The sequence below is a fragment of the Rissa tridactyla genome, chromosome 3 (assembly GCF_028500815.1).
Source record: "Rissa tridactyla isolate bRisTri1 chromosome 3, bRisTri1.patW.cur.20221130, whole genome shotgun sequence".
NCBI lineage: Eukaryota > Metazoa > Chordata > Aves > Charadriiformes > Laridae > Rissa > Rissa tridactyla.
The window spans coordinates 124,199,786-124,218,978 of record NC_071468.1 but is presented as its reverse complement, the minus strand read 5'-3'; the positions used below and the strand labels follow the sequence as shown (position 1 = coordinate 124,218,978).

The window sequence follows — 19,193 nt, the reverse complement described above, 5'->3', positions numbered from 1 at the left end:
TCACCATCTAGTCCTGTCCCCAGCACCTCAATGCCTTGTCTCCCATCTCACCCAGGCCGAGTCCCATCCCCCGCCTCCCACTCACTGCTCGCAGTGCATGCCACCATTCCCACACCCACCTGACATCCCTTGGTGTCTCCCCGCCCAGTCTCTGGATAGCTTAAAGCTGTTGAAACTCAACAACACACAAGTGCCCGTCTGCAGCACCTGCCCCCAGTGCCTGACAAATATTCCTGAACTGAATAATGAGCAAATCAAGTCTCAGCGCTACTGAGGTAGAATGATACCCAGAGAGGAGGACTGGAGGTCTCCAGGCTGAAAAAGAGGTGGCTAAAGGTGTGGGATATGATATATGGTTACAAAAATCACTCGTGGCCGAGAGAGGGTACATAAGGAATAATGCAAATGCAGAACTAGGGCATGAAACAAACCTGGTGGCAGGATCAAAGCAGCAGAGGGAGGTGGATCTCCACATGGAGTGGGGATGTGAAAGGAGATGAAATTTTCAACACCCAACCAAGCAAATGTACGGAAGAAAAGTCCCACTGAAGTCAAGACAGAGAGTTCGCAGAGCCCTGAGCTGCAGATGGTCTGAAGATGGAGAGGGGCTGGGGTGGATCGCTCTGCTTGTCCCGTTCTTATATTCATCTTCACATGTGCTTTGCTTACTCAGTTGGAAACAAAATCATGGGCTGCATCAGCCTTCGGTCTGGCCAGGTGTGGTCTCTGTGTGCATATATATATGTCAATCTGTCATATCTCCTATGTGTATGTGTATATATACATATCTATCTCATATCACCTGTAAATGAGAGGCGTAGAATTGGGAATACCATCCCCTCCAGACCAGAGCTCATGGTGCACCTCAGTTCAGAGACAAATTAGACCTCAGGTCTTTGCTGCTGTGGAGAGGGCTGAGTGGGGACAACCTTGGTGGTACCGTGTGATCATAGAATCATAGAATCATTTAGGTTGGAAAAGACCCTTGGGATCATTGAGTCCAACCATTAACCCCACTCTACAGAGTTCTCCCCTACACCATATCCCCCAACACCACATCTAAACGAGTCTTAAACACATTCGGGGATGGTGACCCCACCACCTGCCTGGGCAGCCTATTCCAGGGTCTCACCACTCTTTCTGGGAAGAATTTTTTCCTAATGTCCAGCCTAAACCTACCCTGCTGCAGCTTGAACCCATTCCCTCTTGTTCTATCACTAATTACCTGTGAGAAGAGACCAGCACCAACCTCTCTACAATGGCCTTTCAAGTAGTTGTAGAGAGCAGTGAGGTCTCCCCTCAGCCTCCTCTTCCTCAAACTAAACAGTCCCAGCTCCTTCAATGGCTCCTCATCAGATTTATTCTCCAGGCCCTTCACCAGCTTCGTTGCCCTCCTCTGCCCTCGCTCCAGCACCTCGATATCTCTGTTGTATTGAGGTGCCCAAGCTGGTGTGACACATCTGTCTCTTGTGGGTTGGCGCTGCTTGAATTTCAGTATATAGGTACTTCTAATGCCGTACAAGTTTCTACTATAACAGCCCTAAAATAAGACAATAGCACCACTAACCTTAAGAATTGTGTGGCATTGGTCAGCCTTCCAAAGCTGTAATGTCTACCAAGAATGTAACACATCCAATGGGTTAAAAAGAAACCTAATCTACATCTGTTTGCGGCTGAGGCTGTTCACTTTCAGAAATGTCCATCCATTAGAGTCCCCAAGTCCTGTATGCAAGTGTTTCTTATTGAGGACTTGGGGAACTTGGGGAAAAATGTGGTTTTCTTAAGGATGGTGGCCTAAAGGTTCCCACTTTGATAAGGCCATTGGTCTTACTTGCTTGTAGGTTTTAGTTTTTCAAAATTCAGTCTGAAATGCTAATGCACATTTGAGCCCAAGGCAAGGTATTCAGAGGGAGACTTGAGAGCTGGTGGAAAGGCATAGTTTTGGTGGACCTGCAGGCTGGGAGAATATCAACGAGGGCCAGAGGTGGAGGTCTGACATCCTTCCTGGCCACCTTCTCCAGACATAGCTAGGCTGGAAAGGGGGAATTCTAACCCCAACGCACTGTGGGGTGGGATCCTCAAAAAGAAGATAAAGTCTCTAGAGTGAGGTCTGAAGAGCCACTGGATCTTTCCCTTTCTGGGAAGAATTTTGTCCTAATGTCCAGCCTAAACCTACCCTGCTGCAGCTTGAACCCATTCCCTCTTGTTCTGTCGCTAGAGAAGAGACCAGCACCAACCTCTCTACAATGGCCTTTCAAGTAGTTGTAGAGAGCGATGAGGTCTCCCCTCAGCCTCCTCTTCCTCAAACTAAACAGTCCCAGCTCCTTCAATGTCTCCTCATCAGATTTATTCTCCAGGCCCTTCACCAGCTTCGTTGCCCTCCTCTGCGCTTGCTCCAGCACCTCGAGATCTCTCTCGTATTGAGGTGCCCAGAACTGGACGCAATACTCAAGGGGTGGCCTCACCAGTGCTGAGTACAGGGGGACAATCACCTCCCTCCTTCTGCTGGTCACACTATTTCTAATACAAGCCAGGATGCCATTGGCCCTCTTGGCCACCTGGGCACACTGCTGGCTCATGTTCAGCCGCTTGTCAATTAGAACCCCCAGGGCCTTTTCTGCCAGGCAGCTCTCCAGCCACACTGCCCCAAGCTCAAGATGATGCTCAAGATGATGCTCAAGACAAGAAGCCTGGCCCTGACCGCAGAGAATCAAACAGCTGGCCCCAGGCCAAGGCTGCCGAGAAGCCTGTTTTAAACTAAGGTTTTCAGCATCCTCCCTGGATTTTGGCCGAGGCCCAAAAGGGTAGCGTGGAGACTCTTCATTTGACGGGGAAGCAAACCCAGCCTTTCCCACTCAAGCCGCAGAAAAATAAGACCCCAAAAGCAGCGTTTTGTTTCTCAAAACAAGAAGATAGGGGTGGTGGTGGTGAAGAGGGAATTTTGGTGCCTTAGCTGGTCAGGGGGACAGTGGGACCTGCTGTCCCTTGGTACCCGATGCCGCTCGCTCCCTGGAATGCCGGGAGGGAGCAGCGGGATCGTGACTCAGCCCCCATGTGAGCAGGTTTCCTTCCTGCACGGCCAGCCCGGGCTTCTGATGTTTTGTTCGCAGTGAAGCTCTGGGGGCTGAGCAGGAGCTCCTGGAAATCAAAGGGAAAGAACAACATCTTGGGCTTGCCGAGGCGGGGTGCGTCCTGGCTGGCCAGGGAAGGGGGGGGACATTCGGGGTGCTGAGGGAAGAGAGGTGGAAGGAGGGCACGGGTCAGGTCTCCAGCATGAGCCTTCTTAACCCCAAACTCTCCCTGCACGCAGCAATGCTCCTCGGATGCCCTTCGGCTGCTGGCAGGGACCCTCATGGGCTCCCCGAGCTCCAAGGAGGAAGGGAAGGGGTTCAGGGGGGCCTCCAGTGCTGTCTCTGCCCCTCTGGGTGGGAAACAGGACCCCCAGCAGTCCCTCGTGCATTGAAATGAGAGTAAACAGGGGTGGGGAGGCAGCTCAGCTCCTGTTAACCACCCTGGACAGGAGATTGCCAGATTTTCTTTGTTTTCAAACTTCTCTCTATTAATGCCAAAGACAAAACTCTCAGTCAGAAGTTGGTCAATGCTAGCAAAAAAAAATGTCTCTAGACTCTTTGGTAGTGCCCAGACTCAGCTGTTTGACCCTGAGGCCCTCGGGTTGGTTTGGACACTTCCAAACCAGGCGGCCACATCCAAACCTTCCCTATGGATGCCCTTGTTACCCCCATCCCAGGGTTGGGGAAGGACTTGTTGGCCTGGGCACCACTGTGCTGGGGATTGTGATAATTTCAGTCTGGATGGTAGCGGTTGAGGGCAGAGGATCTTCCCTGGCCTGGTTTCTTGACTGGTATGAGCCTAGTGCAGGTCTCTCCATGTCCCTTCCATTGTCCAGAGATGACCCTGAACATGTACCAGCCTTCAGGCAGTGCAGAGGTTTCAGCTTGAGCCCTGTGGATGGTGCCAGAAGGGTGTCAGGAGCACACAAGCTGTATTCAAAAGAGGAGAGTCTGGCCAGCACTGGATTTCACTTGTATTTATTGCAAAAAGATGGAGAAGATCCCTATTTGCCTCATTCTCTCCATACCCACTGTGCAACCTCTCCCTCCTCCATAGCCAGCTGGGCACTGCTGGGCGGTTGGACCCAACTCTTCCACCATCCTCCCTCTTTCAACATCTCTGGCTCCTTGGGTAACAGAGGTGGGCAGGAGATAACGCTGGACCTTCAGCCACGGAGGCTGGTGTGGGTGGCCTTGGCTCCTGCCTTGAAGGGGCTCTTCTGAGCAAGTCCTTCCTGGGGGCCGGATCTCCTCCCGGTGGGCACCAGAGGTGACGTACCCGATTCAGCCGAGTGGGTTGCCACCAAGATGACTCTGAATTGACGCTGAGCCTGAGCCCATGGGGTTGAGCCTGCATTATCCAGCCCCGGGCTCTTCTCCTCAACTCCCCCTGCCTTTGCCTTGGCACCCTCCCACCCCAGCCCCAGCTGAGAGGGAGAGACCCCAGCCCACTCACAGCCCTCCTGCCCTGGCAGCCAAACCCTTCTCCCCCACCACCCACCTCCATCCCCTCGCCCCTGTTTTCACATTCCCAGCATTTACCCTCCCACACGTAGCCCTGGGGGAGCCGGAGGACTGTACACAGAGGGAGAAGTTATTTTTCCTTGACATAAACATCCAAGCCTTTCCTCGGCCCCTTCGCTTGAAATGTGGAGGTAGGACCTGGACTCATAACATCCGGCAGGAGGGGCTGGCCTTATCTGCCAGGAAACACTCAGCTCCGGATACATCCTCCCCTGCTCCCGGCACCCCAGCAGCTCCCATTGGCAGTGCCGGGCAGGAAACCACTCAGCAGCTTGTCTCATTCCCTCCTCTGGAGAGACGGGAGGGAGGGCCTGATCCTGTCCTCCCCGCGTGGAGCGGTGCAGTGGGGTTCGGAGTCGGGGTGGGATGGAGGCAAAAAGAGGTGGAAGGAGAAGGTGTTTACTCGTCAGCAGAAAGGGGTTGATGGGGGCAAAAGGGTTTTTTGGGGATTTGGCGGTGTCGAGGGTGTCCCCTAGGCTCTGCCACTGATTTGCAGGGTGACCTCAGTTGAGTCTCCTCACCCCCTTCTCAGCCTCTACTTCCCTCCCCATCTGCTTTGAGAGCGATGCAGGGGAAATACTCATCTCCCAGATAATTTAGTAGCAGCATCCAGAGCCCTCGCATGGAGTAGAGACCCTTTGTGCTAAGGGCAGCACAAGAACTTGGTCCTGCTCAAACCCTTGGTAAGAGACAGTTCATGGCCCAGCGCTGGACAGAAAAAGGGCGAGGGAGAAGGAAGTATTATCTCTATTTTACAAACAGGGAAACTGAGGCACAGAGCAGCCACCTGTCTGCTTGTCATCGGGGTCTACCCTTGCTCGGTGGCACTGGGACAAGGAGACGTGGCTGGTGGAGTGAGGATGGAGAGGAGTCACCACCTGCTCAAGGGAAGCAAAGGAAATTGCCCATCCCGGGAGGGACAGGGCATGACACACACCGCAGCTCCTGGCCAGACCGAATCCCAGCACTATCCGGGAGGGTGACCTCATCCCTGCTCCCGACGCCCAGCACCGTGACCCACACAGCCACGGGGGCCAAGGGCTGGCCATGACCACCGGACACCGGGGGCAGAGGACTCACACCCCGGTCACCTCCTGGCAAGGAGAGAACCTTGCCCTGGCCCAACCTGACACTCCTGAGTGGGAGCCCGAACATGGTGTGAGGTCATTTTATCCCTTCCTGCAGCCCTGATTTGATCTTCCTGCTGGTTCCCAGCCCGTCCCAGCCTGGAGAAAGCAACCCTCAAACCACAAGGCTCCTCGGCGTGCACAGAGACAGCCTTGGGCTTGCGGGTTTGGGATGGGGAGGGAGGAGAAACATGCCCAGGGCTGATGCAGAATGACCCCTGCTCGGGGTGGAGACCCCCGCAGCATCCATAAACCACCATGACCATAAATCCTCTGCAGGAACATCTGCTTTCCAAGCAAAAAAAGGCTCCTTCCCACCTCTGCCAGCCACTTATTTTCCCGCTGGTCCCTGCAGCGATGCCCTGCATCCCAAAAATGTGATGAGGGGCGGGAGGCAACCCGCAGCGTTGCATTTCCCATCCCGCCGGGGAAGGGACGGATGGCTCCGCTCCCGAATTTCATCTCAGCTGCCGGTGTCCTGGGAGGTGGGAGCCGGCTGCTCCCGGCGCTGGGCGTGTGCCCGGATCCGGCCGGCGAGCCCTGGCTCCCAGGGAGCCGCACCTCGCCTTGGCTGCGGCTCCCAACGCCCGCGGGGGGCCCCGGCTCCCGGTTGGGGCCTGTAGCTGTTCCTGACGTGCAGAGAGCACGGGGACACGCTCTCACCTCTCCTCACGTGGCTCCAGGTTGAGCAAGCGGGGACAGGCTCGGCTCATGGGAGTCTCTGTGCATCCCAGCCCGGCCGGCTGCTCGGGGTTGGGATTCATGGAGAAACCCCTTTTCCCGGAGAAACCAGTCCCTGGACACCACCGTATGCGCCGCTGGGAGCTCTTGGTGTGGGCTTTGCCTCTGCCAACCCCGAACGTGACTCTCTCTGCAATAATGGAAGCAGGGAAAAGGCTCGCGGGGTGTTTCAGTCGATCCCATCGCTGCTCGGGGCTCGGGGCAGGACAGGAGGGAGCAGCCAACGTCCCGGAGAGGGGGTCCCATCTGGGGGATGAATGCAAGAGCCCGAATCAGGCACGCTGGTGGCAATACCCAAAGCTGATCTTACTGGAGGGGCCGGGACGGTCGAGCTCTCTGCTTCTTCTCCAAGGCGGTTTGAAAACTCATTACACCGTTCTCAGCCGCCCCTGCAGCAGAGCTGGCAGAAAGGGATGTTTGCAGAGCGCCCTGGGGTGGCTGCCCCTCTGATGCCCTGGGGTGGGTGACCCTCTGATGCCCTGGGGTGGGTGCCCCTCTAACGAGAGCCTGCTTGGAAGGGAGCAGTCCCCTTGATTTGCTGGTCGAAAGGCAGATCCAGGTTTGGGCACAGGCGCCCAGGCCACCCCTGGTATGAACAATGTTTAATGTGCTTCTGGAGCTCTGTGAGCATCCCCCGGGCCTGGGGCACCACAGGGATCGTGGGCAGAGCAGGAGGTGGGAGGAGCAGGACTTCTCCGGCCCTGCTCCTGGCATGGTCCCACGTGAGTCAACGCCGCTGGGCGGAGAGGCCAAACATGGCACCTCCATCCCTCCAGCCCCATCGGGCTGGTGCACAAACCCTCTTGGAAGAGCGACGCTGCCCCACCTGGGCTGCTGCACCAGCCGTCCAGCACCGCACCGAGCACCATGCCCTTGTGCTGTGATGGTGCAAGAGCCACCACAGTCCACGGTGCGAGCAGGACACCCAAAGGCCTCCATTTCATCCCCCCTTAAAGGGAAACCAGTTGCACATGGCCAAGCGATGGGCAAAGGAAGAGGTGGCACGTGGGGGATGGAGGAGGACCATAAGCACAGGACAGGGGCATATTGGTGCCCCCCCAAACACTCACACAGCCTTCCACCTTCTGAGACCACGGGCTCCCTGAGTCAGAGATAAGTCATTTATGGGAGGCAAGCCAGCCCAGTTGGGTTGGGTTGGGTTGCATTGAGTGACCTCTGGAGAACCCTTCCAGCCAACACGCATAGGCGGGCATCACAAAGTGCATTAAAAAACTCTCTCCTCCACTTTTTAGGGCCAAGCAGGAGAACGCAGCCTGGGAGGACACTGCACTGTGAGGTGCGTGTGGCTCAGCCTCAAGGGTGGCAAGGACACAGCCTGATTTAATGTCTGGCAAGAGCAGGCCGTGATGTTGGTCCATGGGCCACAAGGAGGACTAAGCTTTTCTCTTCGCTAGTGACGCTTGAAGGCCACCCCTCACCCTACAAGACCACCCATCACGCAGCACCCCAAATTTGACCCACGCTCTGTTTCTGAGGCCCCATTGCCTTGATCCGCATTTGCGCCAAGGACCCTTCAGGTGGCCCTTGCACTGTGGAGCATCTTAAACGGTCCATCAGCACGAACTGTGAAAGACAGCCTTAAATTTGAATAAAAACCCCTCTGCAGGCACTGGCACTTGCCCTATAAATAGGCAACATCCATCGTTTGTGCTCATCAACACGCCCAAGACCAAACTTTGCCTTAACTTCACCGCAATGACTACATGGGACTTGGTGTGAAAAGGCCATATTTAGGAGAAAGGCCGGAGAAAGGCCGTATTTAGGAGAAAGGCAGTATTTAGGAGATGGCAAAAGCGGGATCAAGGCCATCAAAGTGACTTGCTTCCCCGGAGACACACCGTGAAAAGCGAAGGTACGCGCGCATCCTGCCTCGGGTGGGTTTGTTAGAAAGCAGTCCACAATTTGTAAAGATAACCACAGATCTTTTTTTATTTTTTAAAAAAAAAAAAAAAAAAAAAAAGGAAGTAGAAAAGTTTGGCTGAAAATACCACCAACAACCAAACAAAATTAAAAAAATAGCACTCGCACAGGAAATGTTTCTGTTTTGAAAACTTTGTCAATAGCTACAGCAATTTAAATCATAAAACAATCATTGTATAAAAACATTTATTTAAATTAAATATTTTATGCAAACTCATATCTACACTCATTCAAAATGCATAGAGTCACACAAAAAAGATGGAATGTATTAGCTTAAAAACCTGTGAAGTTGTAGGTTTGTTTTTTTTTTTTTTTTTTAAGTACTATTTGCAATTATTATTAATACACGCTTGGGACTGAAACCAGAAAATCATAGTCACGCTACTAACTAATCATTACCAAGTGCCATACAGTAAACACTAAGATTAATCATGTCATATAACTGATTTAAAATAAAGCTTCATCTTTATGAAAAGGAAGAGAACTCGAGCAATACAAAATCCGAGGGGGAGGAATAATGGCAGGAATAAATCAATGTACAGCTTTATTACAAGCAATAATACGCCGGAGTTAGAAGAGGCATTGGGCACCGCGGCTCGAAACGTGAAGCCTTTGCCTTTGAAGGGTGTTTGATTAAAAAAATAAAAACACGTGTCTGCTACATCATCACCTCTTTGCCCCAAGTGCTCGTCCCAGGCCGCGCTCCGGGGAGGGCGGCTCCGCTGGGGGGCCGAGGGGAAGCCATGGCAGGGGACGCGGATGCTGGCCGCATCCTGCTTTTTCCAAGCCCTGCTCTTACACTCCTCGGGAAGGCGCAAAGCTGAGCGCCCCGGGGGGCTGGCTGCCCCCCTGCCGCCCCCCGCCACGCATCCCCAGGGATAGCCCGGCAGCATCCCTGGTGTCCCCTCCCCTTTGGGATTGAAGCCCCCAACTCCAGGTCTGGGGGCGGGGGGACGAGGCAGGTTTCGCCCCCACCGGCACACGGGCTGCCGCAACGCCGACGCCAGCAGCCGAGAGCGGCTCGCAGACCCTTTACCAAAATCTTCCCTTCCCCCCCGCCCCATCCCTCGCCTTTTCCCTTTCCAGGGGGATTTTTGCCCCTGACAAGACTTCAGAGCTGCCGTTTTTGGAGGGGGGGGGGGGGAGGATTGCTGCCGCCCTCCCGACTCCAAAGCAGAGCTGGGGGTGCCCCGAAACGACAGGCAACCTTCCCGCGCTGCCGGGAGCATCTCTGCTTTGGAAGAGGGACTTGGCCCAAGGGTTTCGGCATTGGGAAATGCCCTCCCCGGCCCCGCTGGGAGCAGGGCACCCCAGGCTTTGCACCGGTGGTGAGCTGACGACCGAAATCCTTTACCTACGCCACCGAGGAGACTCCGCAGCCCTCACGGTTCGGACTCGGTCACCCTGAGGGGTGGTGGTGAGCGACGTCTCCGGGCAGCAACGCCTGGTAATACTGTGTCGGGTCCTTCCTGGGCCCCGGCCGGGGGTCTAGGAGACGCTGTAGTTATTGTAGTAGGTGGCCGTGGCATCGGCGAGGACGGAGATGAGGCTGGTCTCGGAGGCGTGGGAGCTGCCGGACGCCGGGACGTGTCCGTTGACCAAGACGCCGCCGTGGTGGTCGCTGTGGCCGGGGTTGTTGAGATATTGGTCGAACTCGTTGCGGTCCATCTCCCCCAGGAGCTCGGCTTGGCTCAGCTGGTCCAAGGTGTCAAAGCCGTGGTGGTCGGGTGGCGGGGAGAGCTGGCCCAGGTGGGCATGGAGGCTGGGGGGGGCCAGGGAGGGGAAGGCGGGCGTGTAGTAGCTGGGAGGAGGAGGAGGAGGAGGAAGAGGAGTGCAGCTGGAGGCCGGGGGGATCATGCAGGTGGCCGGCTGCGGGATGGGGCTGAGGGGGTGGTGGTTGCACGGGAGGGAGCTGCCCGCGTACTCCGGGGAGTAGGTGGCTCCGGCGAGGTGGGAGCGGTGATGCTCCTCGGGGCAGGGCGAGGAGAAGAAGCTCTGCTCGGGGTCTATGGCGTCCAGCGGAGACATCTCCGGGGGGGTGGGCAGCCCGTAGGGGTAGGTGTCCATGCTGGTGCTGCTGCCGCTGCTGCTGCACGGAGCTTCCCGGTATCCCCGGCCGGCCGGCAGCCCCGGGCGAGGCGGGTACTCACCCGGACCCTCTTTCTCCCCCCCGGCCCGGCCGCAGGTCCGCTTCTCCGGCACGGCGTTTTGGTCCCGCGTCAGGTTGCCCAGCAAAAAACCGGGGTCCACCCGCTTGCAGATGCGCTTGACCTGCTTCTTGCGCCGGGGCCGGTATTTGTAGTTGGGGTAATCTTGCATGTGCTTCACCCGCAGCCGCTCGGCCTCCTCCACGTAGGGACGCTTCTGCGAGAGGCTCAGAGCCTTCCAGGACTTGCCTGAAACAGAGAAAACTCCCCTTAGCGCCCACGGAGGCCGTATTGGGGGAGGGAGCCGGGGGGGGGGGAAGAGTGCTCCATCCCAAAATTGGCAGGCACGCAACCCAAGGACAAAGTCGGGGCTCCCAATATCCCAGCTGGCGCATGGAGGACGCAGCCCGCACACCCCGCGGGAGGACAGGACGGCAGCAGGAGGGTGAAGAAGAGGGGGGCTGAAGCCACCATAGGTCCACCGAGTCCCCCATCCCAAGTCCCCGAACCGGGGTGTGGGGAGGTGTCAGTGTTAGCTGAGCCCCGCTTCAAATAAATCATAGAATCAGAAAAGGGTTTAGGTTGGAAAGGACCATAATCAGGGCAAATAAACCTCCCCCCCAGCTCCACGGCTTGATCCTGCAGTGCCTCTCTGGGACGGAGAGCCCCGACGCTGAGCGGGGACGGCCGAGGCCATGCCCGGCTGAGCAGGGGGTCAGGACGTGGCGTCCCTTGGACGCGTCCCAGCCTGTGCCCTGCCGGGACACGCACCGGGACGCGGCGAGACCCGGGCACCGTGACCTCGCTGCTCCCTGTTTGAGATACACAAAATGTCCCCAAGATACAGGACGGAGAAGCAGCGGCGGGGCCGGGGGGGGGTGGGGGTGGGGGGTCGCATCCTACGGTGGGGCTGCCCCAGGGCTGTCCCTCAGGGTAGAGGGAGAAATGAGGATACGGATGCCTTCGCGCTGCCGAAGGGACAGCAGAAATGACACGGATAAGCAGAGACGCTGCGTGGCGAAGCAGCGAGGAGAAAACCCAAAGCAGCAAAGAAAACACCACAAAACTGTGCGGGGAAACAGAAACTTTGGGGGAGCGGCCGGACAGCAAAGCCGTGTTGCGATTCCGGCAGCTCTTTCTCAGGCCGTCTGGGCTGGTTGTTTCTGTTTGCCCGCTTGGTTTTGCATAAAATTTAGGGATTGGGATAAGGGGGAAACCGGATGAGGAGCGGGAGACAAATGTGTATTCAAAATGGGTTGTGATCCCTTAAAAAGAAACAGCAGGAACACCCCACCACCCCCTGGACATGCAACATCGGGGTGGGCTAGTAAGTTCGGGGACAAAGTGAGACAGCAAAGACAGGCCAGGGAAATTTGGGGGTCCCTCCTTGCGCTGCACCGGGGGATCCCAGGCACTGGCAGCCTGGGGGTCTGCACCTCGGGGGGGTTTTACCCTCGGTGGGTGCCTGTCCCCCGGGGTGTGGGAGACCACCAGGCTTTGCACCCTGTGAGGGGTGGCCGGGGGGGGCTGCACGCACCCAGAGTGTGGGTCGCCGCTGGGGCTTGCACCCTGGGTGCCCGCTCCCTTGGGGTGCGGGACCCCATCGGGATTTGCACCCCACAAGGTAGCCCGGTGGATGTTGCCGCAGGACTTCGGACCTGGGCTTTGCACCCCGCAGCGTGGCCATGTGGGTGCCCACCCCCTGCCTGCCGGACATGTCTGTATCCCATGGGGAGGCCGGGAGGATGCAGGCACCCCAAGGAGCTGGTGCCAGACCCTCGCAGGGGTCCCCGCGGGGTGGCAGGGAGGGTGCACGGGTCCCCATGCAGGCAGGGTTTGCACCCCATGGGATGGCCGATGGGTGCATGGGTGCCCACCCCAGGCTATTGGATCCAGAGAGGGTTTGGACCCCATGGGATGTCTCGGTGGGTGCAAGGGTGCCCACCCCAGGGATCTGGACAGGGTTTGCACCCCATGGGATAGTGGATGGATGCCCACTCCCGTTAAATCGGGTAAATACCCAGGGGTATTGGATCCAGAGAGGGTTTGGACCCCATGGGATGTCTGGGTGGGTACATGGGTACCCACCCCAGGGGTATTGGATCCGGACAGGGTTTGCACCCCGTGGGATGGCGGATGGGTGCCTGGGTGCCCACCCCAGGGGGTATTGGATCCATAGAGGGTTTACACCCCGTGGGATGGCGGATGGGTGCCTGGGTGCCCACCCCCCGGGGGTATTGGATCCTGATAGGATTCGCACCCCTGAGGATGCCCGGGTGGGTGCACGCACCGCAGGCTGCCAGACTCGGAGCAAGGTTTGCACCCCCGGGGATGCCCAGGTGGGTACGTGGGTGCCCACCCCCGGGGTACTGCATCCGGAGAGGGTTTGCACCCCCGGGGATGCCCGGGGGAGTACGTGCATGCCCACCCCCAGGGCACTGGATCCGGAGAGGGTTTGCACCCCCGCGGGATGCCCGGGGTGTGTGTGTGGGGGGGGGTGCGCGGATGCCCATCCCCAGCGTATTCGGATCCGGACAGGTTTCGCACCCCCGGGGATGCCCGTTTGGATGCAGGGGCGCCCACCCCCGGGGTGACCCACCCCACCCCACCCCCCCCAAAACCCCGCACCCCTCCCTTCTCCTCACCGAGCATCTTGCTGAGCTCCGCGTTGTGCAGGTCGGGGTTCTGCACCGCCAGCCGCTTCCTCTCGTCCTTCGCCCACACCATGAAGGCGTTCATGGGCCGGCGGATGCGGCTCTCGGAGCTTTTCTCTCCCGCCGGACAACGCTGGGGGGGCCCCGGAGGCAGCCCCTCGCTGGCGTCCCCCTCCAGCCGCTCCGGCCAGCGGTAGGTGCCGAGCAGCGCAGCCATGGCCCGGCCCCGCGGCCGCCCCCCTCCCCGCCGCCAGCCCCGACCCGACCCGACCCCGACCCGCCTCTGCCCCGCCGCGCTGCGCTGCGCTGCCCTCGGGGGTCCCCGCGCAATCCCAGCCTCCCGCCCGGCCTCCCCCGTATTTATCAGCTCCTTGGAAAGGAAAAAAAAAAAAAAAAAAAAAAAAAAAAAAAAAAAAAAAAGCCCACACCAAAAAAAAAAAAAAAAAAAAAACCCCAACACCTCCTCCAATGACACCGAAGGGACTCGCTGCTCCTCCTTGTTTGCAAACTCCGTGAGCCCCGGCCAGGATGGAGCGGGGGAGAAAAAAACTTCTCCCCACCCTCTGCCCAGCACACACACACCCCCCACCTCTTCCAGGAGAGGGGAAAGGGAGGCAGCACCCCCCAACACCCCCCCACCCCCCGACCCAATTCTGCTCCCCCCCCCTCCCCTTCCCCCTTTTATCATTATTAATTATTATTATTTTGTGAAGGGGAGGGAGGAGGGAGCTGGAAACGGCCCTGCCACCCCTGCACAGCCCCCTCCTCGCCACCCCCCCCCGCAACTTTTCACACCCTGAACCTTCAAGGGTGAGGGAAACACAGAGAGAGGGAGATTTTTTTTTTATTTTTTTTTAGGATGGTCTAGAAAGAAAAGCAAAATGGTTCCAAACTGAAGGTCCCCCATAAGGGTGCAAAAGATCCCCCCCCCCAGTCCCCTCCCCAGGGTTCGGCAAACTGCGACGTGCCTGTTCGCAAGGGGAAATCAAGGTACGGGTCCTGCAGGTCCCCCTTTTCCCCCACACCCCCTGCTTTAACCGCTAGTCCTGGCTGGGCTTTGCCACCCTGTGTGAGTTTTCACCCAGTTACCCCGAATTCCCAGGTCCCCTCCTATGGGAGGTAGACTGGGATCCAGTGAACTGCTGGTGGGTGCTCGTCCAGCCTGGATGGCTCCTGGGTGAGCTTTGCAGGGACCACGCGGGGCAGGGGATGGGGCTGGGCAGAGCCCAGAGGGGCTACAACATCCCCAGTTGGTCCCCAGTGCCCGACACTGGGAACACTGGGAGGCGGAAGGCCGGTCTGATGCTTTTTCTCGCTGCGGCGTTTTATGGAGCGCTGCCCCATCCTGCAAAGCCACCCCAGCCCGGCTGGGATGGAAGCACCACCGTCACGCAACGGTATTTCCCACTAACCCCCAGTTCGGTGCTCCTGAGGGCAGGAACGTCACCCCCGAAGAAGTGTTCCCCCAGCTGGGACGAAGGATGTCCAGGAAGGCGATGGGTTCAAAAACCCCCACCCGGACCCCTTTGCCCAGTTCATCCCTGCAATTTGCCCCGAGGAATATATTTAGTGGCTCGATTCCTTTATGATTCTGACCCCCTGACATGGGCTGCAGCGGCTCCTCTTTGACCGATGGTGGATTTCCTCTCCGCCCTGCCCAGAAAGCCGAGAGATGGGAAGGCATTTCCTCGGGCCGGCCGGCCGCTGCCCCGTCTAACCCATCCACCCAGGGGGGAAAAAACCACCCAGCGCGGATCCCAAGCCGGTGGCGGGGAGACGTTTGTGCAGGTCGGCAGCGATTTACCACGTGCCCTGGGTGTTCCTATTGACTCTTGTCAGATTACGAGTGATGGAGAGCGCGGTATGTAAACGTGAGCTGCCGGGGTGCCGGATCCGCCCGGGTTTCCTGGTCTGTCCCCTCGCTTTGCGCAGGAACGGGATCCCTGCGGTTCTGGTTTCTCGCGGGTTACGGCGATTTGGGGGTCCGGAGAGTTGGAAGCTGCCAACTTCGCTTCCAGCCGGAGCGACAACTGCCCTTTCCGAGCTTTTCCTCGGGACCGAATTAAAACCCCGCGGAAGCAACAGCATTTTCCAAAGGAACTGATTAAATCTATTAAGCTATTTACAAGTGGGCTCCATCAGGGCCGCGTTATCTGGGAATACAACAGGAAGGCAACTTCTCTTAAATCTAAAAGGCGCAGGAGATTTCCTGGTCTCGGGACAGATTTATAAACCCTTTCCACAGGCGGACACGCAGGCAGGCACATAGCAACTGCCTTTCATCTGGGGTTTCGGATACATCCCGTGCCGTCCCGGTTCTCTCCGTAAATCCCATCCCATCACGCCTGGAAGCGCCGGGATGGGGCAGGGAGGGAGGACGCCAAACACCACCCCACCCCCCCCCCCCCCCGCCCCCGTCCTGCCCCCGACAAGTCTCCTGGGTGCATTTTGCAGTTGGCAGCAAGAGGTTGGGGAAGAAAACCCGCAGCATCCTTTTTATTTTTTGTTTTTAATTTTGATTTCCCTTTAGTAAGGCTTGAAGCCGGGAAAAAAAAATAAAAAAAAAACCAAACCCCCCAAACCCCGCAAGGTTTTATTTTGAACACGGCAGTGTTATTTTTCAACCCTCGGGATGCACAGGGCCTGGATATCGTCATTATTATAAAAATAACCACCTCTACGCGCCGAGGCCCTGGAGGCCAGAAAATTTTTAGTAGTAGTAGTACAATATATCCCCTCAAGGGGAAAAACAAAAAAAGGGAGAGACGAATTCCACCCGAGGCCTTTTACACGACAGGCGGCACCGCTTTTCCAAGGATGGGAGATTTTTTTCCGAGGGTTTTCCAGGCGAGGAGAAAGCAGGGACGGGATCCGCGTTCAACCTCCTGCCTCCGCCGCGGGTGCCCGGGGGCTGTCGGAGCCCCTCGGTGGGTTTTTCCAGGTCCTCGCTCTTCCCTTCCGCACGGTGGCGGGGGCTGGGGGGGGGTAACATCGATTGACCTCCCCCGGGTACCACGGGGCGGCGGCGGGGGCGGGGGGCGGAAAACTCAAGGGGGTTTTTCGGAAGGGGTGAAAATACCGCAAAAATATTTCTTGTTTGGATTTTCACCCAAGCTGGAAGACAGCGCCTTCCTAGGGACACCCCCCCGCCACGCCACATTGTGAGTGCAAATAATAATAATAAACAACACTTTTTTTTTTTGTCCCATTCTTCTTTTTTTTTTTTGCTTTCTCCCCCCTCTCCTTTAGCACCTGGCATTCTGATCGCATTAGTAAGACGGGTTTCACTCCGCTGCCCGACCTAAAATGCTGGTTAAACCTGTCCTGTAGGAAGCTCCCGCCTTACATAAAGGCAGCCGGGGCCATGTGAAAATGCCACCTTTTAATTGCGACCGCATGAGGGGAATTAGCAGCAGCCTGGAAGAACTCATCTTGACTTTTTTTTTTTTTAATTTTTTTTTTTTCATGCTTCCCTTCCCCGTTCTGGTGGAACGCTTACCTGTATCTGGGGCACAGGAAGAAGCGGAGCTCTCCCAGGGCTTTGAGAGCGGGGAAATTACGGCTAAAAGCTACAAGCTAAAATAGACCGAGCAGACAAAGAGGGGAAGAAAAGCTTTGTTCTCCCCCATTTTCGCGGATGGGGAACGGTGGCAGCAACTCCCCTGGGGCAGGGAGAAAAATCCCCGGCCGAAGCCGTACAGGCGAGACCGTCCCCGCTCCCGAAAAAACATCCCCTTTTAGCCTGGGTCTGACACCTGGAGTTTGACTCGGTTTGCAAACGGCGGGGGCTGTTTTCACTAAATAACCTCCCCCCTGCTCCTGCTTCGCAGACATTAAAATGTGTGAGAAAAGTGCAAAGCTGAAATTAGCCCAATATTCACATGTTCCTTAATTATTGATGAAGCCCTCGTCTCCCAAGGGCAGTTTTTGCGGAGGCAGCCGGGGGGTTCCCAGCAGAAGAGCCGCATCCTGGGGGGTGCAGCTCCCACCCAGGACAGAAGACTCAACCCGTCCTCCCCGTGTCCACCAGCCTTTCCCCAGGGATTCCTACTGGGACCATTTGGAGGAGAAGCCAGAGTTTTCCCCTTTTCACCCCGCAACAAAAAATGTAGGCGAAAAAAAAAGCTAAAATTTTCAGAGCGCGCACACTCAGGGCACTGGTTACTTCTGCTCTTATTATTTTTAAACTGTGGCTTTAAGAGTGAGAAAAATAAATGTATTTTAGTGCCTTTAGGTTAAAAGGGGCTAGCGGAATTTCCCTCTTGCACTTCAAAATTAATAAAAACGGATTAAGATTAGTAAAAAAAAATAAAAAAAAATCGAGTGACTCAGAAGCAGAATTTTAACTTCTGACTTGCTGAGAAATCGTGCTTCAATTTGGCTTCGGAGCAATTTACCCGCTTCTGCCACCACAAAAGTTTATTTTTACCATATTCCCCAGTCTTGCATCACTAAAGGTTTCTTTATAGTTTGTTTATCCCTGCACGGGACAGGTACGGAGCCTCGGTCAGTGTCCAAGTACTCCGTGAGCTCAGATCCTCGGCCACTAACACCACGCAGATGAGACTGATAAACCTTCGCGTAATTAGGGTTCTCCTGCCCAGGAACGAGGTGAGATTGATACACCTTCACGTAATTAGGGTTCTCCTGCCCAGGAAGGAGGAGGAACAAGGCAAAGAACCGCTTCAGATGCGAGCAATCCTCACGCTGTTTGAGGACGCGCCGTTCCAAGATCTTTTTTTGAAGGCAGGCGTGATGCCACGCCGTGTTTCCAATAGACTTTGTGTGGTTTTCCTCTCTTCTCGGAGCTTCCTTCCTCCTCGTAGTGCCGGCAGGTTTGGAGGTTTCGTGACGTAAATTGTGCCTTTTGAAGGTGGATGCTTCAAGAACTTCAATCTTGTGTTTAAACAGGGGAAAACTGGTTAATTACATTGGGGCGTTCAGCTCATTTTCAATGCCAAGAGCTGATTATTTGAAAGAAGTCAGCACCAGAACCACCTTCTGTTTAAAGGACAACGGCATTAATTGAAGGCGATGCTGAACGTGATGAGCCCCCAAGTGCATTTCTTGAGGTTCACCAAGCAGCTGCGTCTCGGATCCTGTCTAATGGACCAAAATCCACACAGACGTAAGGATACGGGGGTCTGAAATCTGAACCCCATTGGAAATGGGGGTGTCTTGCAACTTGTCCTTAACAGTAGCACACACCGATGCTTTGCGATAAGCTGGGTTGTTACTTCTACGTTGCACTGGTGGTGTGTAAAGGAAAGAGCTGGTACATCTGCGACACCACCTGCGTCCAGCTCTGGAGTCCTCAGTACAAGAAGGACACGGAGCTGTCGGAGCGGGGCCAGAGGAGGCCCCGGAGATGCTGGGAGGGCTGGAGCCCCTCTGCTGGGAGGACAGGCTGAGAGAGCTGGGGGGGTTCAGCCTGGAGAAGAGAAGGCTCCGCGGAGACCTTCCAGCCCCTGCCAGTCCCTCAAGGGGCTCCAGGAAAGCTGGGGAGGGACTCTGGAGCAGGGAGGGGAGCCATGGGACGAGGGGGAAGGGTTTTACACTGCAAGAGGGGAGATTGAGATGAGATATTGTGAAGAAATTCTTTGGTGTGAGGGTGGTGAGCCCCTGGCCCAGGTTGCCCAGAGAAGCTGTGGCTGCCCCATCCCTGGAGGGGTTCTAGGCCAGGTTGGCCGGGGCTTGGAGCAACCTGGTCTGGTGGGAGGTGTCCCTGCCCAGGCCAGGGGGGTGGAACTGGGTGGTCTTAAGGTCCCTTCCAACCTAAACTACTCTGTGATTCTATGTTCTTGGAAAGAAATCCAAGGAACGGTGCCTGTTCCACAGATCTGGGTTGTCCCGTCCCATCCCTGGCTTGAAGGAAGGCTCTGCAGAGTTGGACACAGCACAATCAAACGAGTTGAAGCCCATAAAGCTCACACACTTTGGTCCAATGCTGGTAACAGACTTACTTTTCCATGGCCTCTACTTTCCAGG

At 56.5% G+C, this 19,193-nt stretch overlaps 1 protein-coding gene across 1 annotated transcript; it reads right to left on the bottom strand.

Annotated features, from left to right (window-relative positions):
• Positions 1-8,420: 8,420 nt before the first annotated feature.
• SOX7 (SRY-box transcription factor 7) lies at positions 8,421-13,458 on the bottom strand. The gene is made up of 2 exons (XM_054197250.1): positions 13,197-13,458; positions 8,421-10,800 (listed from the first exon to the last, which is right to left on the bottom strand). The coding sequence occupies exons 1-2, from the start codon at positions 13,420-13,422 to the stop codon at positions 9,893-9,895; spliced, it is 1,134 nt and encodes a 377-aa protein (XP_054053225.1). The 5' UTR covers positions 13,423-13,458; the 3' UTR covers positions 8,421-9,892.
• Positions 13,459-19,193: the final 5,735 nt, after the last annotated feature.

Excerpts from the sequence above, each read along its gene's own strand:
- SOX7 (XM_054197250.1), bottom strand. The coding sequence starts at position 13,422 with ATGGCTGCGCTGCTCGGCACCTACCGCTGGCCGGAGCGGCTGGAGGGG. Across the intron at positions 10,801-13,196 it reads GGAGCTCAGCAAGATGCTCG|GCAAGTCCTGGAAGGCTCTG; the intron begins GTGAGGAGAAGG and ends TCTCTGTTTCAG.